At 37.5% G+C, this 26,948-nt stretch overlaps 1 protein-coding gene across 1 annotated transcript in view; it reads right to left on the reverse strand.

Annotated features, from left to right (window-relative positions):
• The window catches only part of LPAR1 (lysophosphatidic acid receptor 1), a 106,742-nt gene that overhangs the window by 62,238 nt on the left and 17,556 nt on the right, over positions 1-26,948 (reverse strand). Inside the window, exon 2 of the mRNA XM_090274556.1 lies at positions 17,091-17,250. Coding sequence (XP_090130682.1) covers positions 17,091-17,135 — 45 coding nt within the window. The 5' untranslated portion in view covers positions 17,136-17,250. The remainder of the gene's footprint in view (positions 1-17,090; positions 17,251-26,948) is intronic.

Genomic DNA, 26,948 nt, shown 5'->3' on the forward strand with positions numbered 1-26,948 from the left:
TGGCAGAGCCTCTAATAGTAGTCAGAAGGGTAGTATGAATGGGCTCTCTTGCTTCTTTAGGACCTGACAGATTCAGGCAGAAAACCACATCAAGCTCTGAAAGAATCCAATTCAACGATGATGTCTATAAGTCACTAAGGTAGTTATGGCTATAATAATATAGCAAACAGAAAAGATACAAATTTATTATCCAAAATGGGTCTCACTAGACTGAAATGTCAAGGTGTTGGCAGGACTGTTGTCCTTTTCAGAGTCTCTAGAAAATTTTTCTTGTATTTTCCAGCTTCCAGAGACTGCTCACATTCTTTGGCTTATGGACCTCTACATCTTCAAAGCCAGCAACGGCCAGTCAAGTTCTTCTCATATTATATCATTCTAACGCTGACTTTTCTTCCTCCCTCGTCCACATGTAAGGATCCTTTTGATTATATTGAGGTATCTAGAGAACCTAGGATAATTTCCCCATCTCAAATCTTTAACCACATCCGAAAAGTCCCTTTTGCTATGTAAGGTAGCAGATTCACCAGTCCTAGAGATTAAATCTTTGGAAAGCCATTATTGTACCCAACAGAGAGATGAAAACAACTTCTGAATTAAAAACGGCAGTTTGGGCAATGAAATAAAAATATAAAAATTCCAGAAAAATGAAATGGTAACTAGAAGACTCACTTAACAAATTCACTCCCCCACTCAGAGGAAAAGGTCAGAGATGACAAGAATAAAAGAAAAGAAGACACATGTAGGAAAAAGAATCTTGGTAGTCTAGGAACCCAAGAAAGACTAGGACAAAACCAAAGTAATACAACTAAAACACAAGACAAGTTATTCTTAAGAAGAAAGATCTCAATGGGGGAAGAAAGGAGAGGGTAACGGAGGGATAAATGGTGACAGAAGGAGACTTGACTTTGGGTGGTGAACACACAATACAATATACAGATGATGTATTATAAAGTTGTACACCTGAAACCTACATAATTTTATTAACCAATGTCACCCCAATAAATTCAATGAAAATCTTTTTAAAAAGAGAAAACCACAGATTACCATTTAAGTTTATATACATTACAAGGGAGTTAATTAAAAGCAGCTAAAATTTAAATATAACTTGGTTAGATGTTACAATCTCAAGGGTAAAGTTAAAAATTCTAAGAGTATAAAAAAATAAACAAAAAGCAAACAAATCAAATATCTAGGGAAAGAGACAGAACAGGATATCACTAAGCCCCTACTGCAGAATTCCAAAGAACAGAAGATGAACAATCAGAGTCTCCATTAAATGGAGAAAATGTGTGAGATTCATAAATTCCAAAGTTAATGACTGTATACTGATGTTCTCACACACGTGGACAATAAAGAATACAGCCCCAGAGATGTCAGAGCCCAGAAAACACATGATCCACATTTTCTTTCTAAGGAAAATACAAATGTAACTAAGCCATGAGAAAAGTAAAAACATAACAAAATAGAATAGAATAAAAACACAAGCAACAAGCATCAAAACTCCACAAAACATATGGGTGTAAGTAATTGCTCTTCATATGGTTATAAAAATTAAAGCAAATATCAAAAATAATTCTTGAAAGTATAATTATAGAATAATAATTTAATAATAATCTGGGATGTAAATCATTGTATCAATAAGAACTTGAAAATAAGGACATAGGAGTATGTAAATATCTGTTAATTTTCTTATTACTCGGGCAAGAATCAATACATGCTATTTAAATCGTAACAATAATTTTCTTTAAAAAAAATCCTCACTCAAGGATATGTTTATTGATTTAAGAAAGAAAGAGAAAGACATCAATGTGAGAGAGAACACACTCAGACCAGGGATTGAAACACAACCTCGGTATGTGCCCTGACTAGGGCTGGAACCTGCAACCTTTTGTGTATGACACAATGCTCCTACGAACTGAGCCACCCAACCAGGGCTACAACAAAAATTTTCAAAAATAAGTTTAAATATAATGATTCAAGAACTATCAAATTGAGTAATATACTAAATTGAGTAATATACTATTGAGTAGTCATCCTCAATATAAATTGAGGATGACTACTTTTCATATTATTGGAGCTAGAGAGTGAAAATGGGGGAAAAAGAAACAATGCATAGAATAACAATTTTGTAAAATTGATATAGGTAAGACTATAAATGATTTTTGTTCTTCTTTAGACAAGTAATATTAATTGCAAGAAATTTAGGGAAAAACAAATATATAAGCAGACAAAACTCAATAAATACTTTTTTAAGTTTGTTATTCAAAATCCAAACCACTGTAATTAGAAACTTCTCTGTAATAAGTTACAGCAATACACCCTGCCCAAAGAACAAAGATGTAAATAAAACAGGATTAACCCAAAATTAAATTGTCCTCAAAGCTAAAAACGAGAAGTCCATATTCATGCCCTTTTCACATCCACCAATTACATCTCAGGATGGTGGGTCATTGGCTGCTCTACAGAACAGATGGTACAAATCTCAGAAATTTACCTCACCCTATCACATGATCTCAAAAGAAGTCATAACAAATCTACCAAGCCCCAACTCAGAGAGGCTGTTCATCCTCACCACGCAATACATGTGTTCATTTGCACATTCACAAACATGTGTGGAATGCCAGGGATGGGCGTGCTATGGCACTACACTATGCTTTCAAGGGCTGCCAAATGACACACCTGAGTACCTACTGTGGAGCCACTCACAGTCTGTCCACTGTGCTTGTTAATCCCCTCAGAGACAATTGCATATGCATTAGCAGAGTGGGAAAGGGAACACAGGCTCACAGACTAGTAAGTAAACCTATGTGACTTAGTAAGGACTTAGATAAGAATGTAAATATGTACTCCACTGTCATTCTAAAAGAAAGATTTTAATCTATGCTGGATAAAGGACCAGTAATAGGACATAAATCAAGCATGCTCAGTTACTCATTTCCGTTAAAGTACAACAATGGAGTGGGTGAGAACTTCTTCCTGATTCTGGTGCTCCTCAGCTAATGTGGTCTTCAGTAAGTCTCATAAATACTCTGAGTGTCAACTTTCTCATTTCCGAAGTAAGGTATGAATCACCTCTAAGGCTTCTTCAATTCTAGCTCTTAAATCTAAAATAATCAGACCTTTCCTACATTCTGCCCCCCCACAAAAAGAAAAGATTAGGAAAGAGACAGCACAGAATTAAATGGCATTAAATCTCTATTAACAAGAAAAGTAGTTCCCACACTTTTTATAGCCTCAAATTAGAAACAATTTAATTTGCCACTAGAATTAGAAAATAGGCCATAAAACAAAGCTGATTCAAACTTAAAATGTTTTAAAACTAGAATCCTTAAAATAGCTGAAGAATACATAACTACTAGATTTTTAAGGTTTATCTGAAAAAGTATGTAAGATGTTACTTCTTATAAATTAACAGTGCAGACAAATATGATGTACAGGGTGGGACAAAAGTAGATTTACAGTTTGAAGTGCAGAAAACACAGTTCGTAAAACTATTGTAATAATCATGACCTGCATGTCTTTTTCCGTAGAAACAATGTTTGCCCCACTTTGTGCACATATGTGAAAAGAAACTATAGGAAATAAAATATAAATCAGTGCAAATACTTTGTATTTTTATAGCCCCTTGAAACAGGCTACGATAAAGTGGGGAACATCATACTTGTCAAATTTCCAAAGAGAGTTTTGAGTTGGTCCTAAGAGGAAGGAGTGAAAAGAATTCACTGAAAATACAAAGACATGCTGGAGAAAAGATAAGTCTTCTAAATGCACTGAGGAGCTCAAAGGGATACAAACCAAGGTCATAGGCTCCCCTGGCAGTAGATTGTCAGGTTATGGAAACAGGGCACTAAATATTATTGGGAAAAGAGCAGTCCTTGGCTTTGACTGAGGCAGTGAGTTACAACTAAACCTCAGTCATTAAGCTAGTAGTCTTGAAGCATCTCCCTATCAGTAAAAGAATAGAACACACACACACACACACACACACACACACACACACACACAAATCATAATAATCATCCACCCACTTGCACTAAGAAAAATAAGGGAGTTTGTCTATTTTAGCTTAGGCTCCAGGTTGGAAAATAAATAAAAGACACTTCAGAAATCATGATCCCAATCCTATAAATCAATGACACACAACTGGGATTTGAAGTTGGTCTCTCTGTCAAGTCTGAGAACCCACAAAAGGAGAAAGTGATACAATACGTGGTCCTGAGCCTGTGATATCTCCCTCCCCTTCGCACTCCATGTGCCTGGCACCAGAAAGCATCAAAATTCTCCAGAGGACCTGACCTCAGTGCAGCCACACAGGAGCCTCTCAGGTCAGCCCCAATGAAGAGGAACTCATCACCCAAAGGAATTGTACACGGGAGAGAAATCATGCATGAGAACTGGCAGAACAGTCCGCAGCAGGATTAGATCCAAGATTTAAGACAAAACTGAACTAATTGAGTTTTTGTATTCCCCCTTTTCCACTTCAACTAGTTCAAGAGTTACATTTTCTTTCTATTCTTTAATGTCTATTCCTAATATTTTAACATGCCTAGTTGAGTTAACGTCTAAAAGTCATCTTTTTCCCCTTGATAACCTTTCACTCTGATGTCTCTGCTCCCATCTTCTCCCTTACTGTGGTTCAGCAGTTTACTTCTATTTTTTTTAAGACTGACATGAAATTACTTAATATTATAGTTTTGATTTTATATTTTCAAAGTCTATTTATTTATCATTGTATGAAGCCAGCACAGCCATGTTGCAAAAAAAAAAATAAGAAAAGTAAGAGTAAAATAATAATGAGCCAATACTTTTTAAGAACATAAATGAAAAGTTCCTAAATGAAACATATTAGGAACTTTTCATATATAATTACATACAATATTATAATATTACATATTACATACTATATGTAATATAATATATTCCAATATATAAGATTACACATTACTTATTAATTATATAATATATAAATATAATCTTATAAGGTAATATGTAATATATAACTATATATAATATACAGTTACATATATTCTTATATAAATAATATGTAATATAATTGAAGGAAAACTCTGATTCCAAAAAACCTCCGCTGCCTTGCGGCATACCTCTTCAGGGGAAAGGCTAAGGGAGTAAACCCCGACAGAAAATCCGGAGCCGGAGTCCCTAATGCGGTTTGACGTTGTAGTCAACACCGGCAACTCCTGCGGCGCACCTGAAGCCAAGCTGTATTGACTCTGTCTTTCCCTTGGACCCTTCAGCTGCGAAGAGAGGGGGGGTCTGCTGCATGGGCAACAGCAGATCCTCCATATCACCCTGCCCAGGCTCTGTAGCTTCATCGCAAGATGTCGATTCAACACGGGAGGAGACAGATACCGTGTCACTCCCGAGTCGGACTGCACAGCCATTCTTGGCGGTGCAGATAGACTCTTAAGAAGCTACACCATCGTCTCTCGAGACGGACGGCTGCCGACGACGACCGACGATATCACATATTATATATTATATAGTATTATATATTATATCATATAAATATTATGTATAAATATAATATATATCATAATGACTAAATAGGGTTTATTCCAGAATGCAAATATGAATGCAAACATTTTACAATCTGGTAATGTGATTCACCACATGAACAAATTCAAGGGAAATGCATTTGGTAAATTTTAATAACCTTTGATGATAATTTGACAATCCAGGATTAGAAGGGAACCTCCTTAATTGGATAAAAGGTGTGTGGCAATTGTGGTATTTGACAGAAGAAGTCCCTTTTAAAACAAAAACAAAATGAAGTTGATTTAATCACCAATGGCTTTTAGTATATACTGTGATGATAGCCAAAACAATTTTTAAAAAAGAAAGGACTAGAAAAGAAGAAAAATCTTACTGTTTTTCACAAATGATATAATCAGTTACATATAAAATGCAATTTAGTCTATAAACAAACTATATGAAGAGAGTTTAACAAATTTGTTAGATTAAATGTCAAGCCATAGGAATCAACTGTGTTCTTAGTGGAAACACCAGAAAAAAAGTATTTTTAAATTATTATTGCAAGAAAAACACATTTACAACAACAAAATCTCTAATGTATCTAAGAATCAGTCTAAATAGTCAAAAACTTAGAAGAAAACCTAAATAAATGAAGAAGCAATATTTCGTGAGCAAAGAAAGATGTGGTTTCAATTTTCCTGAAATTAATATATAAATTCAATGTGATAAAATGAAAATTCCAAAAGAGTTTTTCATGAAGCTTGACACACACCCTGAACATTAAAAATGAAGCATAAAAGAACCAGAGTATCCAGGATAACTTGGGTGACAAAAAACTAGATGCCCTATGGAAAAGCACCTGTTATTTTAAAGTAATAGCAGTAAAGATATTGTCATATTGGCACAGAAATACATGAATGGACAATGGAATAGAACAGAGAGCCAAAAACAAACACTTATATGGTAACTTCTTATGACACATGGCTTTACCCATTTATGGGGAAAATGGCATAACTGCTCATCTATATGAAAAAAATTAATTAAATAGTTATGCCACATTATACACAGGTGATACAAAGATATATAAAATGAAATGAAAAATTTATAACTCATGAATATGGGGATTTTCCAAACAAGACCAAAACATTGACAAAAATCTGATTAATTAAAAATTCAAGACTTCTGTGCTACACAGATTTAATAACCAGTGAAAAGCAAAGCTGAAGAGTAGTAGAAAGTTTGACAATGCACATTAAAAAGGCTTAGTTTTTACAAGTGATATGTAGACACTTTCTACAAATCAAAAAGGAAAAGCCAAGTAATTCAATAGTAGATAGGCAAAGATGGGGATAGGCAATTCACAGATGAGGACATCTGAATTGCCCATAATCACGCGAAGAGATAATTACCCTTACAGGGAGTCAGAGAAAGTTAAGTACAAACTGAAGTCAGATCCAATTCATTTTTCCATCAGGTTTGCAAAAATTAACAAGTATGGAAATATCAAGAGCTGGTGAGGCTGCCATAAAATGCTGATGGGAGTAAAATTTAGTACAAATGCTTTGAAAAACAGTGTGGCAAAAATCACTAAAGTTGGACATGTTCATACACAAGACTGAAAGAGTCTAAAATAACACCCACATGTGCCAAAGGAGACAGGCATAACAATTTTCATTGCCACTCTTCCATAATACCAAAATATTAGAGGCAACATAAATATTCATCAGTTGGAGAATGAATAAATTACACTATAACTAGAAAGGCATACTATAATGCAGTTAAAATGAACAAAATAAAGCTTTAGGTATGCTGATGACTACAGCAATTTGCACAAGTATATATGCAGTACTTGTACGCAATGTTTACAAATGTAAACATTATACAGGAAAGTTTAACAGTTGCAGAAACCATACATTGTTTATATTTTCCCTCATAGGTATATATCCACAAACACATGTGGGGAAATAATAAATATCAATTGATGATCTAGGTTAAGAGGGAGCTAATAAACTCGGGAAGTACAAGGGGTTCCAACTTTATTCATTTATTTGTTAAAACTCCAAATTTTTAAGCAATTACATCAAAATGTTAAAATTTTTCAAAACTAGGTTGTAGATACATGACTGTATCACAGTATTCTCTATAGTTTTCTGTATGCTTGACATATTAAAAAAAAAAAAAGCCTAATTTAATCTGAGTCACAACAACAGAGGGGAAGACACGTGGCAAGCACTATTGCTAGACTTCACCAGGCCCAAAGAAAGATTAATAGATAAAAACTAAAATATTTGATGATGCTTCACTTAAATTTTCTATTTCTTGGGAGACAATAAAGGGTATAGCGAAATAACATTGCAGATTTATAATGGCTGAAAGCTTAGGCTTTAGAATCAATGAGACCTGTGTTCAAATCCCACTAATTAGTTTACTAATATGACCTCAACAATTATGCAACACTTCCCTCTCACGAGTTAGTTTCCTCATCTGCAAAATAGAGAGAAAAACATCACCTTCTTTTAAGGCCTGAGTACTGATTACTCTTTCTGTAACATTTGTTCTGAAACTTTCAAATCACATAACTCAGAAGGCTTGAACCTCCATAAACTAAACACCACATTTAAAATGCAGCCTTCTTGAACTCACAGAACAAGACAATTAAATAAGTCAGCCTTTGAAGAAAATGAAAAATTACTTTCCATTAGCCTATCTTTTCTCACAAGCTAATAATAGAATATGTTTCCTTATTATCTTGATCCAATTCTTTTTGTTTGTTTTTTTACAAAGATGTGCGTGTGCAAAGTTGGTGTCCAGGTCCTCTATTTCTTCTAATGGTTTACCTAACCCTGCACAAATGTCACATTGCCTTATTTATTATGACTCTATAATAATTATCATATCGGGAAGAACAGTTTTCCCCATCTAGTTCTTCAAGATTACATTGGCTATTTCTGATCTTTTGCATTTTAGGTCTCAAAAAATTTTTTGGAATTTTATTGTGATTGCATTCAATCTATGGATGCATTTGCAGAGAACTGACATCAAATCAATAACCATACAATCCATAGGCATGGTATCCATTTAAGTTAACTTTAGTGCCTATTAATAAAGTTTTATAAATAATCTCAAAGAGTTCTTACACCTACTTTATTCTCAGAGTTATTCTAAAGACTTGTTACTTTTAGTACACTTGTATACAGCTTTTGGGGGGTAAATTTCTCATCTACGTTGTTTATTATTGAAATGTAATTGATATATAACCTATTAGTTTTATATATTCATTTTTTAAAAAACTAGTTCTGTATGCCCATTTGTTTAAGTTTTTCTGTACTCTGCTACCTATACTTATTGTACTTCTTTTTTTCCTTACAAACAGCTTGCTCATGTTTTCTTTTTCTGTAACTAGCTTTTAAAGGAAAGCAATATAATGTACAACCAAAAATAGGCCATATTTAATATTTTAAATATTTAAAGCAATTTATTTTTAATAATTCCAAGGAAAAAAGTCATGCAAAAAATCCTTATAAGTATGAATGTGTATTCCTGATACACAATTTGAGTTAAACCTCATGGTGTAACTAAGATGTAATCCTCACAGACTCCCTGTTCCTTGTATCTTTTCTTTCTCTACAGTCACAGAGTTGACTTCCCATCTGCAGGTTCAGTGTTGCCCCACTTTTCCAAGCTAATGGTGAGGAAGACTGGGCTGATGGGCATCGGAGCCTCTCCATACTGACATGTCTCCAAGAGGTGGGATCTATGCCCACCCATGACTGCTAAGTCCTAAGTTCCCACTGGCCAACAACACACAATAGAGCAGGTCGGAGTAAGCCCTGAACACAGGCTGTAGGGCGGGGATTCTTCTGGGGTCCTCTCCTCCACTGTTTTTGCCAGGTGTGTTCAGTAACCTGATCAACCACAATTAAGTGAATAATGCTAAACAGAGTTCTAGACATGCAAATCCCTCAGAGATGGCCCAATCCCAAAGCCAGATGCATGTCTCTTCCTTCGGGGCCCTAACTAAGGCTCTAAAACCTCCCTAAACTGGCTGATAGAGACTCACCTAAGGGCAAATATTTTGAAATCAGGCAGCTATCTAGTTTACCAACAGCCATACCTTATCCCTATTCCTGCAGGACTGACATCCTTGCTCCCAAACATTGTCTGGATCTTTGAAAGTTGCTTAATTGCCCACTCAGCCTTTCAAGAACTAACCTGCTCCATGGCCCTTTCTTAAACATGTTGTCTGATGCTAAAGAGCAGGTATCAACCACTATTCCTTCTATCCCAGCCTGAGCCTGCCTAGGACAATCATTTATGGCGTGGGATAAGTGTAATGTAAGGGCAGCTCTTTAAGTGATTCTAGGCAATTACCAAATGGCAGTATCATGACAGAGCAAACAGTCTTCTTATAGCAAGGTACAGTTCTTAAAAGGTATCAACCCCCTGGGCCCTATTATTATGATTTCCTCAGCTGGTAAGAACAGCAGGGCATTGTCCCACCTTAGTGTTTATCCACAGAAGAGCTGCAACAGAAGTTCAAAGAAAAATAGCGGGAGAAGATAGAAGTGGGGAAAGGAAAACAGGCAAACAGCACCGTGATGGGCAGGAACAGGGAGAAGGCCACCCTCCTTAGAAGGATAACCAGGTAGCTCCATTAATCATTAAAGACTAGCCAATTAGAAAGGAAAAGAAACAAACGTGAAAGGTCTCATTTGTGGCTGACCCTAGGTGTCCCGGTACAATTTTGTTTTTGAATAGAAAACTCAAAATGTGCCCTCAGATTCTGAAACACGATATCCTCGCAAACTTTATCTGAATGTATAAACACAAAAGAGGGCATAGATGAATTTATATTGCAATATGAGAACAAATTCAACTGCTAATGGAAACATGGTTCAAGATGGAGTAAGTCAGAAATTTCAATGTTTATCTCCACATGCATTTATTCCTGGCAATATGTTGGATTTTTCTGTGGAGTGTTTATCTAACTTGGCTTTCCTTTGATGGATCTTTTGGCATAGTACATAAGCCCATCATACACACAGGCCGTGTGTAGAGGTAACTACTCTCTCCCTGTAAAGAACTCTGGTAATAATTACGGGAGAAAAGGAACGAACGAACATACGTCAGGTATCTATTAAGGGGCTGATACTGTACAGAGCACTTAACAGATATTTTGCCATTTAAACCTGTGAGCATGGTGATTATTATTTGAATTCTAGAGAGTTAAAAAATAAAGCTAAAGGAGATACCTGTATTGAAAATCCCCTAGCTATGAGATTTGGGCCTAGATTTGAACACAAGGACACTGGATCTGAGCCTGTGCATTCTCTTTCCTCAATTTCATGTTAAGTGAGGCCAGGCCATTCTGTCTTCATTGTGTGGTCCTCGAAACATACTTCAGACTGCAATTAACTGCTCACACTTTAATTTAAAAGACAGCACTATCAAGGTATCTGTGACCCCTAACTTTAGAGACTGTTTATGTGGCAGCTGCAACCATTCCCTGACTTCGCAGCCTTCAGTGTAGGTCTTATTTGTGAATTCTTCAATGGTGAAATATTCTGGCTAATATTTCAATCTACCTCCTCACGTAGAGAATAAAGAGCAAAACACTATTTAAACCTTTAAAAAATCATGAAACAATTTTAAGCAGAAGAGTAAACCAATCTAATCAATGTTTTTAAAGGATAGCACAACATACCGACTACAAAAACACTTTTTAGAAAATCAATTGGGGAAAACTGAATATGAGTATAAAATGATATTAGAGAATTTAAAATTTTTTTAAGTGTAATAATGGTACTGTAATGGTTATATAAGTAAATTATTTTTTAGAGATTGATGTATAAAGGTTGAGATAAGATCACACAATGTCAAAGATTTGCTTTAAAATATTTCATCCCCCCCAAATGGGAGAAAACAAATTAAATATGGCAAAATGTTAATAATTGTTGAATCTAGATAATGGCTATATTGGGCTTCATTATATTATTCTTTTTATCTTTGTGAATGTTTGAAAGCTGTTATAATACCAAGTTCTTTGGGGGGGGGGGTCTTTCAGTCCCAAAAAACACAACCCATTTAATATGGAATTCAATTGCTTTAATCTACAAGTGTCTACTTTCTAATATCAGAGTAAAATTTTCTAAAACATAGACTTTGGAAATACGATAAATTTTATTAGGATGACCTATTGGTAATGATGTTCAAAACACTTGTTTTCTAACAGACAATAAATATAAAACTTAATTGTGTTATATCAGCACACTGGGTAAGAACTGGAGGAACAAATCTGTTGTTTAAAACATTGAAAATCTACTCAAATTCATGTCTTTAATGAAAGTTACATGGAATCTTGTAGGAACTTGGAGAAATCAAAATGTCTTTGTTTCCTTCCATTAAAACCAAGATAGCCACTTAACAAAATGACAGAAAGAATGAACTACCTTGTAAAAAAATACTGATAGGAAAGAATCCTTCCTAACTGGAATCACAGGTTTGGGATCTGAATACCTTTGAAGTTTTCAAACAATGATGTTGGTCTCTAATACCAGTCCTGGGTTTGAGGGAGGCCAACCCCTCCATTCATGTGCTGAACTATTGACCTTTTCATTCAAAAGAAAAATAAAACTTTTAATCCATATTCTACCCACCATTAGATGAACCACAATTAAAGTAATTCTAAACACAGTTCTAGAAACAGAAAACAGTCATTAAGAGTGGCAAGTTTTGGGTGTCCTCTCCCACCTCCACCCCCACCCCATCCACAGGGTAGGAACACGTTAATTGAACCGAATGAGTGTGTTTCTGTCGCTAACATCCCTGGAGCTTCCTCTGGGCGAGGAAGCTCCTTATCAGTGTCTGGACTAGCAGAACTATAAATCAGCTACAAACACAACCTTCCTGCTGCTGCTAGTCCAGTTTCGCCTCACTATTCATCCTGCTTCATAAGAACAAGGTGCTCCCTGGGCATGAGAAAACAAAAATCCATCTGAAAGTCTAGGCAGGAGTAAAGCAGGGAATACAAACTTGCCCCACTTCAAAGCACAAGCCGGATCTTTCACTAACTAAATAGCAGTCCCAGCAGGAGTGACAATGAAAGCTTTCTTCCCTATTATTGTTTGAAACAATCACAAGCTATTTGTTCATATTAATTAGTTTATATCTAGTATTAGGCAGCCTTGATAAGAAAAACGCTCTTTGTTACCAGATGAATAGAGTAACAAACAAAACCAAGAGTGCTTTTTTCTTAAATTGTTGTTTTTGCCTTCCCAAAGAATTTTTGCCCCAGAAAAGAATCGTCAGGCCTTTCTCCCTTGACTGTGGGCTTATCTTTAGAATTCACTCTAAAAGAATGCAAGCTGATGTGCCAGACAATAACCAGGCAGAGCTGATTGAGTGAACTGCTTGTTTTGCCTTGCCTAAGGAGATGCTGTATTTCAATTACTTTTACCTTTGCTGAACCTGGGGAAAACTTGATAATAGGAGAGAAAACATCAATACAGGCTTGGGGACAAGGACAAGTCAGTCTTGGACTAAAACTTCGCTGCACAAATTACATGTAAGAGTTGACATATAATCAGGAGCCCATCATCGACCAGAAGATCCTGGGAAACAAGCGACCCAATGGCCCACAACTCTCCAGAAGAGTAAGCTGCCTCTCCCTGTGACCTAATACCCCAGCTTGTAGCTGACTCCTGCCAGGTGGGCTTGAGCTCCCTCAGCTATCAGAGGCAACTACTGTTCCCCACATGTGGTAAGAAAAATGGGGCTCACTAGCCTGGTTGAGATTAATTAATGAACTTTTTCAATAAAATTGTCGAAAGTCACCCTGGCCAGTGTGGCTCAGTTGGTTGGAGTGTCATCCCGTAGATTGACAAGTGGTGGGTTCAATTCCTGGTCAGAGCACATACCCAGGTTGTGGGTTTGATCCCCAGTTATGGTGCAGGTGAGAGGCAACCAATCAATATTTCTTTCTCAATCCATCACATTGATGTCTGTCTGTCTCTCTCTCTCTCGCTCTCTCTCTAAGAAGCAATGAAAAAATGTGCTCAGGTGGGGATAAAAAATATTTTTTTTAATTGTCAAAAGTCAGGGTTTGAACCCAGGTCTAAGACTTAAAAGCTACGCATGTTTCTTCAAGATTAATGTTAAATTACTTCACGTGGCTTGCAAGGCCCTGCAAAATCTTCTCCAGCCTTGTAACCTAACCCATCTACCTCCTCTATGACAAGAAGTATCCTGATAAACACATAACATTGGGGTCTTAGAAGTGAAGGACTGTGTTTGCCAATTTCCATGATGTGACTACTCCACCCTGGCTGATTTCAAGCTGCAAGCATGAAGTCAATGGGCTCACTAAATTCCTGAAAACTTAACCAGATTTGTGAGCTGGCAGAGCTTACACATCACTTACAATTTCTTGCCTCACTATACTGCAACGATCCTGAACTAACATGTGAATGCTGTGCCCTTTCTTACCTTGGGACATTTGACATTCACACACGCTATTTCCTCTTCCTTGCCAGAATCAGTCATCCCTGTGCATAAGCATCCACCCCGGTGGTGTTCCTTCAAGAGGCCTTCCCTGTTTCTGCAAGTCTTTCCTGGGTTCTCCACTTTACTCCCGAAGCACCTAGACTTCCTGTATCCCAGCATTTGTAACACAGCATTGTAATTTTTGGTTTCCTTATCTATCTCCCACTGCATTTCCAAACTCTGACAGGGCAAAAGCCTTGTTTTTCTTATTTATTCTCGTACCCCCCAGGTCTGCCACAATGCCTGATAAATAATAATGCTTAGATGTATTGAGAATATATAACAGATACTTCTCTAAGTTTTAGACATATTATCTAATTTCATCCTTTCAACCACCCCATGAAGTTGGCTTTATTATTATTGTGCTCATTTTTCAAATGAGGAAATGGAGGCATTGAGAGCGCCCCCATCCCCCACGACTATGTGCCCCATTAATAAATGCTGGAGCCAGGGTCTGAACCCAGGCGGTGCAGAACTTCTGGACCGGCATTTCTTGACTTCTTTCCCCATGGGTGACTCTAAGGAGAAGGTTTTAATTAAATTTAAATTCTCCCTAGGAGAGAAATTAAATACAAAAGAATATGATTTCTTCAGGTCGGGTTAAGCCTCGGAGGGATTTTCCATCTCCCAAGATCCAATGTTTGCCCTCTTAGGGGTAATATCATCCCCTCTGACACTGTGTGTTCTAGACCTCTCACTACACATTTACATGAATGTAGTATGTTTATTCCTAAAAACATATGGTCTTAGTTTACAGTGTAAATGATATGTTTCTATAAGTATTATTCTGCATCTTGCTTTCTTTTCCCTCCTGCAGATATCTTAGGGAGATATAGCTGTGTTGAGATATACAAGAGTAGGGCAAAGGTAGGTTTACAGTTGTTCATATGAAAAACAATACAATAAATCATAATACAAGAATAAACTCTGTGTTTTGCATATTCACAATTGGAAGCCTACTTTTGCCCTCCCTGTATGTTCATCATTTTTTAACTGCTGCATGGTATTTAAATCATGTCAATATGCCTATATTTATTAAGCCTTTCCACTACTGTATATTCAGAAAGTCTTTTTATTTCTTGGCCTTCAACTAAGGCTTCAATGAACCTCTTAGTGCACAGCTCCTTGGGCTCACATGTGTTTTTCTCATGTAGATACCAAGATGGGAATAGGGTATGTGCAAAGGTATATACTTTTAATACATACTGTCAAATTATCCTCCACAGTGACCATAGTAATTTATTTTCCCACAGAGAATTTACAAGAATACACCTTTCCCCAAGTGTTTATATGAAACATGACCTCTTTCTACCTTGGGTGGTATTAAACATTTTAATTAACTGAGTCACTTAAAAATATATTACTCACCAGCTAATAAGGAGCTTGTGCGAAAGGGAAGGTGTGTAGATGATGTTGTTGGACATGCTGACAAATGACAGCAGCAAGACTGGGCTGCTGAAAGTCTTGACCAGAAAACCTGACGAGGGCCTAACTTCACAAAGGGCTAAGAATAGTCTTTGCATGGGAACAGCTGCAGTGCACTTTGAAATGGTCACCTCGAGCAACAGGCACTAAATCTTTTTACCCATTCACCAAGTCACTCAGGCACCAAAAACGCCGCTGAGGGGAATAGAAACCAAACACCCAAAGTAAATGAAGTGTTGCATAGACAGTGATCCCTTTACCAGAAAGAGAAATACGCGTAATAGAGGTAACACGAAACACCCTGGAAAGTAACACTAAAAGCTTTAAAATGTTAAAGAACAGCAAGGAATTTATCTATAAGGTAGAATTCCAAGGTCTCTTAGAGGATTTTTAAAAAGCATAATAAATAATGTAAAAATGCTTCTTTCTCTTGCTCCTTCTTTTTTTCCCTCCCTTATACATGCTAACACCCCTCTTTGAAGTACATACAGAATGTAGTAGCTTGTAAAATAATACAGAAGAAATATGTGTGGAATAACTTTCTATATCATCAAAATACAAATTTCAACCAATATGGCGCTTTCTCAAAGGTAAGCCTTTTTCTCTAACCTTGGCCTACAAAAGAACTATCATGGTTGAAATGGGAGGTCACTCTCTAGAAGGAGAAGATAAAGGGAGAGGAAGCCAGAAACTATACTTGTTGAGCGCCTACTATGAATTTTGCATATATTCTGTCATTTAATCCATAGAACCATCCTGTGATTCATAGAAACATCCTGTGCCGTGTGATCACAGGAGAAGAAATTGAAGCTGAGCGAGGTTAGCGTGACTCAGGCTCCTTAACCAGCAATATTGGGATTGAATTCAGGCCTAATGACTTCAAAGGGATTCCCAACCCAGATCAGGGGCAAGGGATATAGGAACAAAGTCCTGGAGGATCATAGGCATTTTAGACTCTGGACAGTGGGGTGGGAGTGGTAAGACATGCCAGGCAGGGGTGAAAGCAGTGCCCATTGAGCTGCTCTGCCTGCTGAAACTGAGAGTCCAGTTAGTGCTTGAACAGAGCAGATTATAAAGTAAGCTGGACAAAGACAGTGCTCCTGCCACATTACTGTTCTTCCCTGCACAGAAAAAATAACTCATATTACTGCTGTTCAGAAGTTGCTAGAACCGCATTTTCTTTTCCCAGTTATTTGACTAGGCCAAGGCAAAATAATAGTAATAATTACAGGAGAAGTGCAATGAGACAGCAGTGAGAAAACCTGTGAGATCACATCTGTTCTGAGATATTTCATTAAACCCTAAAAAAAGCCAAGAGGAAAAGCAGCAGGATTCACTTCTGACTGTCTTGATGTGGAATCTGATGCCTACAGTAACAGCCAGACACCCCAAGCACTGAAGACCAAAGCCCCTACAAACAGAGACCAGTTCACAGACATCACTTGCTCATTGTTCCAGCTGCTTCTTGAATAAAATAGCACCTCGCTTACAAAAGCACTATTATCCAAACACCCACCAAATGATAATTATGATATATATGATCCTTACAGTCAAACACACTTTCTGAAGCTCGAGTTAAGTATTCAACAAAACTATGATCCGCTCAAACCTGTGCTGGTTTGAGTCCTTACCTGGGGCTGTGAAATCACAGGGGTGGCGGTAGAGGCAGCGGCCATGGCGGCTCTGTGGTTGTGGGCAGTCTCCGGGCCCCAGCACTACGGCGCCAGACACAGGAGTCGAACTCTCGCGCTTGCTGATCAGATCGCAGTCATGCTAGGAGAAGCTGTGTCCCTGGAAAGAAAAAAAAACAGGAAAACGCACATTTAGCCTAAGAGGACTGCCACATGGGAGTGAAGTGCCATGTGCCAGAAGAAGCAAAAATCCCTGATACTAGCCAGCTACTAGCTTTAATGGAAAGAGGAACCCAAGAAAACACCTAATGTCTCAACGTCAAGATTTTTGTGCCATGTGTCCAAAACAAGTTAAGATGATGTATTTTCATAAGTTTGAATTCAACTCTGCAGGGCAGCTAGGTGTTTTGGAAAAGGACTTGTGAAGATGGAGAGAATGGGCCTGGGTGAGAAGCCATCCTGTCTTTAAACAATAAGGAAACTGAGTGAGCTACAATTGAGTGTTGAGAGTTTATATACAAAGGGGCAAAGAGAATAATACCATCAGGTGTCTTAGAGATCATCCCTGTGCATTGGCAGATGCAAAAACTGAGGGCTGGAGAAGGGAAGGGATGAAAGTCATACATTTCATTAATGACAGAACAGGCACCAGAGCAACAACCATTCCCAGTCCTGTAGTAACATAAGAATGTGAACTGTTCCATGGTTACATTTCTTTGGGGAACTTAGTTACCACTTCCAAAGTTAAAGAAAGGAAAGGCACCCCAAAGTTACAAGACTCAGTCACAGGAACAAGTCAGGGACTCAGGCGGGTGGTGGGGGCTTTGTAACCAGACCTGTGTGAGGTTTAAAAGCACATTTTAAAAATCCTTTGACATCCCCAAAAGAGAGGATGCTAGATAAACACAAAGTCTAACTAACTAAATCTTTCATTATTATGTTCAATTCTCTGCAGTAAAGCATTGCCCAAATTCTGTCAAAAGATTAATGTCATTGTTTTCATGTTGCAGTTTAGTCTAGAAGAGAACATTTATTTCACAAATTAAGTGTAATAAACATTATTGAATTGTACACAAATATGCTATTAATTTTTAACTGATTAAAATTGCACTTTACTATAAAGAATTTTTAAAAATTCTTCTCTTTTAAGAAAAAAAAACATTTTTAGGTTGTTTTCATACCACCTAATAATAGCCTTTTATTCAGAAGATATTTGTTGAGCATTTACAGGGAATTAAGGGTCTAATGAATAAAACTCACCCAGCCCCTGCCTTCAGGATGGTTTTGTCTGTAAATACACTTTCTAATTGCACCAGCATGCAAGATGATATCTGAACACTTTTAAACTATTAGGAAATGATACTTTTAATAATAATGAACTAGGATCACAAGATGCAAGTCTGAGCAGTATAACAGGAAGTTGGATACTTAACCCAAGTCTTTTGGCCCCAAATCCACTGGCACGACTCTATATTAGCTGGATGATGCTGAGCAAGTCACAGAACCTCAGAAGAACATTTTCCTAATAAATAATCTAGGTTAGGCAGCAACTTCTATGAACTTTAAATTTTGATTTGTAACCCATCTTTATGTATTACCCTTCCCACTGTAGTTTCAATCGCTTTAGGTTTTAAATGTTTAGAACTGTGGCACCTTCCTGTTTGCTCCCCTCTGCTAGAATAACTATTTTTATTAAGAAATAAGAAGTAAAGCTGTCAAGCTGTTCTGGTATAACCATCAACACAAAATTCCATATGTGCCCTGAGACAATATTGATGTTCTCCTTAGATACAGTTCACAGGCTGGGGGAAACCTGTTGTTTATCACACGGTGAAATTCTTTTTTAAACAATTTTATTTATTTATTTGTTTATTTATTTATTTATTTTAGAGAGAGGGGGAAGGAGAAAGAGAGGGAGAGAAACATCACTGTGTGGTTGCCTCTCACTCACACCCCCAACTGGGGACCTGACGTGCAACCTAGTCATGTGCCCTGACTGGGAATCGAACTAGCGACACTTGGCTCGCAGGCCGACGCTCAATCCACTGAGCCACAGCATCTAGGCCTTCACACGGTGGATTTAAATGAACAGCCCAGGAGAATGGTCGGGACGTGTGTATTGGATGTCTTTCTTCCTTCATGATGGCTGCTGGGATGTGGAACTGTACTGAACTGGTTCCTGGCATCGTTTTGTTCCCACCCCTACTTCTTTATTTTCCTTTTTCATTCTCATGTATTTATAATTCATGTTACCTTGCTCCATCATATGTAGGGTACACAGATGAATATATAAATAGCATGACACCCCAAAACACAAGAAGCAGGGAAGTGGGATCCTCCTCTTAAAGACTCGCACTGTGTGCCCGGATCTCATATCATTTCTGCTGCCAAGCTAAGGCATTAAGCAGTATAACCTTAGTAAATTTCCAATACAGGGTGGGGCAAAAGTAGGTTTATAGTTATTCGTACAGAAAATGATGCATTAATTAATAAATAATAATACAAGAAAAAACTCTGCTGTGCGTACTCACAACTGTAAACCTACTTTTGCCCCACCCTGTATTCAGAGTACACAGAGTTGCCCAAAGTGTGAATCCTGGGCCCCTCGCCGGGAGTAAGGAAAGCAATACAGAAATCAGTGTGACAAATATACCACAAGGCATCATTGCTGATAGCAAAAGGGGGAGAGGTGGGAGACTGGGATCGGAAACCCTGCTGATGCCGAGCACTGGAGCAGTCACTTCACAGACAGTTTTGGAGGCTCATCAATAACACACTTCTTACATAGGGAACCTGAGGCTTGGAAAGGTTATACAACATACCCAAAGTCACGACAGCCAGGAAATGAGGGAGCAGAGGTCTGAACCAGGACCCACTCCAGGGTCCCATAGACTAATCCTTCAAGGCAACAAAAGTTAAGATAAGGTGCTTGGAGTCTCTAAGCATGAACTGCAGGCAGTCCTGAAGAAAGCAGGATGCAAGTCAGGTGTCCTGCAGAGTACGTGTTCTCCCCAGGCCCTGAAACAGACACCGGTGCTGCCCTCATCTACAGAAAACGTCAGTGACATGGCCCTAGTTTTGATTTATGTTACACATCCTTGAGATACATAATAGACAATACAGATTATTAGTTTCACTTCTTCAACAAAAAAAAAAATAAGGAAAAATATTAACTGCTTTTCCCTAAAGTATTTGAGAGATGTCTACTTTGGAAGCTTTTGTTTAACTTTATAATGTAAGAAGTTTACAGGAGCCCTTTATACAATGGTATATGACTATTTAACTCTGAAAGTATAAACACGAAGCAATACTCCCTCAAAGGGTATAAATCAGCTCTCACTTGGAAGGAGTCTTAAAATTACATTTCTGTAACCTGTTTACTTCCCAACATATTTACAAAAGTGAACAAATCTTGGGAGAACTAGACACAATGACAGCAAGACAATATCCTAAGTAATACTGCTGTTGGGTCTCTGGCTAAGCCAGCTGGTTTACACTGACATACTAGTCCCCTGCTTTCCCCAGAGCCCCGTGCAGTCAACTACAGAGCTGTAGAGAATTTTTGAAGGACTGCATCCTTCTTGAACTCTCCCAAGTACCTGGATACTTGCCCTGCAGTTCTTCCCATCTGTCATCGGCCTAGCTCTCCGTTTCCTTTGCTTGAGCTCCAAGACTGTGCTCCAGCCACAGGAAACCACAAGGCAGTGCAGGTTGGCCCCAGTAATCCCAGCTACCCTTGGGTCATTCCTGTTGTCCCCTTCTCCTCTCCTCTAATTGTCTCCACTTTCCATTCTAGGCATCTCTTCCAATCCACACCATACTTTGCAAAACTACAAAACTACCTCTAAGGCCCCTTACTTGCAAAGGTGAGCTTTGTCACTTACTTATTTCCTTACCCATTTATTCATTCCCCTATTGTCACTGGATATGAATTACTTCAATGTCCCTCCCTGCAATGCAAAATGGATACGTAAAATAAAATTTACAAACGAGAAAGCAACATAGGCTCATTCCTCTGTGCCAGATCACTAGAGAAATAAGAATAAGAAATATCCTGAATCACCCCTAGAAGCCAAAGATGAATCCCAACTATTGCTTAAACTTCCAGAAACACGGGAGTGGGTGAAAGTAGGTGTACAGTTGTTAGTATGGAAAAACATAATAAAAGAAGAAGCTCTTTCATGTACTCGTGACTGTAAACCTACTTGTGCCCACTCTTGTATATAGGAAATAGCAACAGATTAACCAGAAGGACTAAGGCACAACATTGCCTTCATGTAAAGCTGTGAGTGCATGGGCAGAAAATCAGAAAATGAGACCCCAATAGAGTCATACTGATACCCCTAGTTCAGCAGGATGAAGGTCGCAAGGAACAAAGTCAGGGAGAGCTGGAATACCTTTAAAATACACTCACTCCTTAAAAGGAGTTCCTGGCTCCAACTGAGCAAGTAATCTCTGGCTGTATTTACTTCTAATTTACATGTGGCCATGTGACTGCACAAGAAAACACGTGGGTGAAAAAAAAAGCACTACCAGTTGGCTTCTAATATGGGAAGCCATGCCAAGTGACAATAATCTTACTGAGTGCCACACCAGATATCTAAAAGAAAGTCTCTGGTCCTGGGTCAAACTTCATTTTGATTACTTCTGCAGCAGATGCTAGCTCCTTCCCTAGGTCTTACAGGAAGATGGATTTCAAATTTGCAAATTAATCTCCTATAAACCTAACCTTTTTTCTTCACCTGGACTTGAGTCAAACAGTGACTCATTTCAATCTCTTGAAAGAACACAGGACCATACCTGACACTGAATATGTATAGACTTTCCTCTCTAAGGATAAGCAACAGAGAAAAATCCAAATCCACTCGGCAAATGAAAAATACTGTGGTTCAAGAGAAGGGAAGACTCTAGAATCAGAGCAAATATTTATTTAAGAAATAGTTGTACTACACACAAGGAAACTTAAAAAATATATGAGATCACCCTGGTTGACGTGGCCTAGTTGGTTGGGCACTGTCCCACAAAGCAAAAGGTCTCTGGTTTGATTCCTGATCAGGGCACATGCCTGGATTGCAGGCCGGTCCCCAGTTGGGGAAAGTGCAAGAGGCAACCAATCGATGTTCTCTCTCACATCAATGTTTCTCTTCCTCTCTTTCTCCCTCCTTTCCCCTCTATCTAAAAATAAATAAAAATCATTTTTAAAAAGAAAAATATATATAAGATCAGAAATGAGCCTGCATTAACCAAAAAATAAAAAAAATAAAACCTGAATTATATACTTAAATAAAGGCAGTTGATAAGGCAGAAAACAGAATAAAAAATAAAGCAGAAAATGGTATTAGTGAAGCAGAAGATAAACCAGAGCTTAGAGGAGTAGAGGAAGGAGCTACACCCACAAAGATTTTAAAGCTTCCATCCCGAAAACAGAAAAACAAAAAGTACTAAAGGAGGAAAGAAGAAGCTATCAATACTAAAACCTGAAGAGGATAAATTTAACCTCAAAATTTTAGAAAAGTGCTATACACATATAGAAACATTTAAATCCAATAGGAAAAAATTTTTCAGATTTGAAATTTGCTGCAGAGAGCTCTATGGTCTGGGGGGGGGGGGGACAAAACAAAACCTCTGAACCCCAAACCTGGAAGAATAAAACAATGAGCTATAGGAGGTCCAGAGCTATAGCTTAGCTTTCTTAATATCTCTTCTCCCAGCTGGAGCTAAATAGCATCTGAAGCCAGCCTTCTATCATCTAAGGCCTGAGGCTGGGAGAGTCTGCTCTCCAGAATCTAAACAGATGAAAAGATTCAGAAATCGAAACATTGAAAAGAAGACATTGACCCATTGAAACAAAAACAAAATGCTTAAAAATCAATCATTGGAATTTCAGTAGAAGGACTGGAATGTAAAGTTCCAAAGAAAAAATCGAAAATGTAAAGCAAAAAAAAAAAAAAAAAAAGTGAGAGAGATAAGGGACTAGTCCAGGAGATCTAATAGCCAAATAAAAGTAATTACAGACTAAAAGGATAAAGGAAATAAAAGGAGCAGAAATCAAGTAACTAACTCTAAACATTTTCTAAAGTGTTCGGAAGGTCCTAAGTTTTTTGAATCTAAGGGCCCACTAGGTTCCTACCCGCCCACTTCAATGATTTCCATACACCCACATAAAGCACACCATGGTGAGGTTCAGTTTTAGTTTGGTTTGGGTTTTTTTTTTTTTTTTTACACTAGAGATTTTTTAAAGTCTGATAAGTTATCAGAAAGTGTTTGCGCAGAGGAGCTCATAAACAAGGAGTCAAGAATCAATCTTTGGACTTCTCAACAGCAACCGAGAAGTGAGAAGACAATGGAGCAATGAGGAAAGTGATTTACAACCTAGAATTCTATTGGAGGATGTTCTTCCGCAAAATGAAGCAAACTGAGAAAAAGGAAGGTATGTGATACAGGGACAGGAAGCCAATGAAGCAGAAAAACAGGAATTTCTGGCCTAACTGTGAAAGGAGACCATGAATGACAGGTAGGAAGACTCACAGTAGCCTTGACAGAATGTGCCTCTGGATATATGTATTAAGCACAGATTTCTAGAACTGACAGAGAATTTGGGATACTATCTCATACCCATTCAAGTGGCTGCTAAAAATTAAAAAATGAAAATAAGTATTGCAAGGGTGTGGAAACATTGGAATCTTTCTGTATTGCAGGTGGGCATGTAACATGGTTCAGCTGCTATAGAAAAAAAGGATGGTGGTTCCTCAAATAATTAAAAATAGAATTATCATGTAATCTGGCAAACTTCTGGGTAAATACCCCAAAGCAGTGGTTCTCAATCTGTGGGTTGCGACCCCTTTGAGGGTTGAATGACCCTTTCATAGGGGTTGCCTAAGACCATCGGAAAACACATATATAATTACATATTGTTTTTGTGATTAATCACTATGCTTTAATTATGTTCAATTTGTAAATATGAAAATACATCCTGCATATCAGATATTTACATTACGATTCATAACAGTAGCAAAATTACAGTTATGAAGTAGAAACAAAAATAATTTTATGGTTGGGGGTCACCACAACATGAAAGTGTTGCCACATTAGGAAGGTTCAGAACCACTGCCTTAAAGAATTGAAAGCAGAGTCTCAAAGACAGCAGCATTATTCACAATAACCAAAAGTGGAAGCAACCCGAGTGTCCACACAAGTGGATGGATAAACAATATGTGGAATATACATACAATGGAATGCTATTCAGCCTTAAAAAGGAAGGAAATTCTGACACATGCTACAACATGGATGAACCGTGAGTTTCCGCGGAGGAATGTTCAAGCTTTATGCAAAATTTGATGCAGATTCATTGCTCTACTCGCTCCCACTGAACAGTACAGTGAAGTTGTCATTGTTCATGTACATTCCAATCCACTCTCCTTGGCTGCCAGGTTACATTGATATCATGCAAACTGTTCTCGTTATATTAACAATGGCTGGACTTTTTCCAGACAGACCTCATGTATGGTACCACAATTTAATAAAAAAAGCTCATCACATTCCAGGAAAATATGAAATTCATGATCTACAATTGGACTTGTTAAGTTACTAAACTTCAAAAGTTAAAAGAATTCCCACAAAAAAATTAGGTGGGGAAAATTCAAATCATAAGAGGAAAAAATACTGAGCTATACATAGCCATCATCCTGGCCACAATTGACAAGACAAAGGAGCAACTTTCAAGATTTTGTCAGAAATATAGAATGTCTCAATAATTTTTCATTCAGCCAAGCTGTCTTTTACTTAACACAGCAAGAACAAGGCACTTTTAAACATAAAATAATCAGGACATATTCATCCTGAAAAATTCACTTGATGACATAATACAACTAATCATGTGATAAATCAACATCATGTGCTCAGGAGGGCCTTAGCATGAGCAGTCTGTCAGTCCACGTAAACACAGGCTACCTGTGATAATAATGGTGACCAAAAATGCAAAAATAGGTAAAGTTGTTATTATGACTGTTAAAAGAAAAGCTATGTAATTGAAATATATATATATATATATAAGTGTATGTATATTTAAAAAACTGTAATGAACTAAGATTAAAACTGCAGGGGATCATAAGAAAAAGGAAAATATTCTTCACCTTTTGAAAAAAGAATCAATCAATACTGTTGTGTTTCTAAAATTGATAAAATGATAATCAAAGAGGGAAGGGAAAGGGGGAAAAAAATGTGACAAAGGAACAGCCACACCACATTTTTGTATCTGAGCCTCCGACTCTCACCACTGCTTCCCATAAAACCAGTGAGGCAATGGTCCAGCTGGGATGAAGAAAGCCTTGGCATGCAGAGTTAGAACAAAGAAAATAGAAAAGTACTTGAGAAATCAAATAATTTCCTCATGTTTTGTTTTAAAATAACATCTCTACCTATGGAGGCTGAAAATGTCCTCTCTTCTTCAAAGCATCAGAGCTAAGCTCTTGCTTCTATATATACAGAGAAGACAATATATTTTATGCCCTTAAATCTTTCCTTTTCCACATATAGGATCAGTTTTTCCATTTGCTTCTCCAGCTTTTCAATCGGATCTTTTCTTCTCCATTTGGCCTAAAAGTCTATTGTTCTTTCTACACTGCACTCAGCTGATGCATTCAAAGGAGTAATACAGCTAGCCCACCCTGTTCACGCTGCCTGCAGAAAGAGAAACTCAAGCACCACAATCATGCTATTTTACATGTATTTTATTAGTTCATAGTCCAGTGTCCTACAGACTGATGAAACTGGCTGAAAATTATTTAAATAAGCTCACTGTCTTAATTTCTAAGACTGTATTGATAGTCAAAACAACTAGGAATAGTAAAAAAAAACGAAAGTCACTATGAGAGCAAAGAATATATTGGCAATATTCCTTACAATTTCATTCTTAAGCTACTTTGTGTTACATTGCCTAGAAAGTGGGGAATATCTGTAGTTTAGGAATAGAGGATCAGGAATGAGTTGAAATTACAGATTTCTGAGTTAGAGAAAAATGAACTGAGCATGTTCAATCACGAAGGGCCAGAACAAGAAAAGAAGGGGTGGGAATTAAGTAACAGAAGTCAAATAAAAGGATTGAGAAAATCCTCTTGAAAGGTAGGACAATTAAAATAATCACACTTTGGATAAAACACAGACTCACTACAGCCCTGTTTCTTTCTATTGCCCAGGACCCACAATGTCTAAACTCTTGATCATCAGAGTACCTGCAGTTATGACCCTGAACCATTTGCACAGAGACCCAGAGCAGTGCAAAGACCAATGGAAATTAAGAAAGAGTTCCACCTAAGGAATAAAATACCTGAAGCATAGGGTGGATATATTTTTATAGAGAAATGCTTGAAGAGGGATCCTCTGAGCTAAGTTGAGCATTTGCAGTCCATAGATTTCAGGGGGGGAAATATTATAACCTCTATAACCAAGGAAGTCTCTTCCTACCACAGCTGATGGAGGAGTCTTGGGAGATATTTCCTTCCAAGAGCAAGTGCATGTTTCTAAATTCAGAAGTCTTTCCCAAATGGCCTAGAATAGGAGTGGAGCTTAAGGGGAGAGAAAGAAGGAAGAGAAAAAACAAGGTTGGGCAGAGTGTTGGGAGAGTTGGCCAGAATACAGAAGTCTGGGCTGTGCTAAGAAAAGTGATCCAAATAACAGTTTGTAACAGCAAAGTTCTCCATATTTACAATTTTGAGTAGCTTAAACTACAAGTACCTTTGAGAGTCTAAATCAGTTCTGAGTGCTTGAACTGAAGAATAGTGATTTAAAACTATAGCTCAATATAAGAAAATTATGCTTGAAAAATAGTTTTCAGAACTATTTGCCACAATGTAGGAAAAC

Source organism: Furipterus horrens, unplaced genomic scaffold (genome assembly GCF_987537825.1).
Source record: "Furipterus horrens unplaced genomic scaffold, mFurHor1.1.pri manual_scaffold_4, whole genome shotgun sequence".
Classification (NCBI taxonomy): domain Eukaryota; kingdom Metazoa; phylum Chordata; class Mammalia; order Chiroptera; family Furipteridae; genus Furipterus; species Furipterus horrens.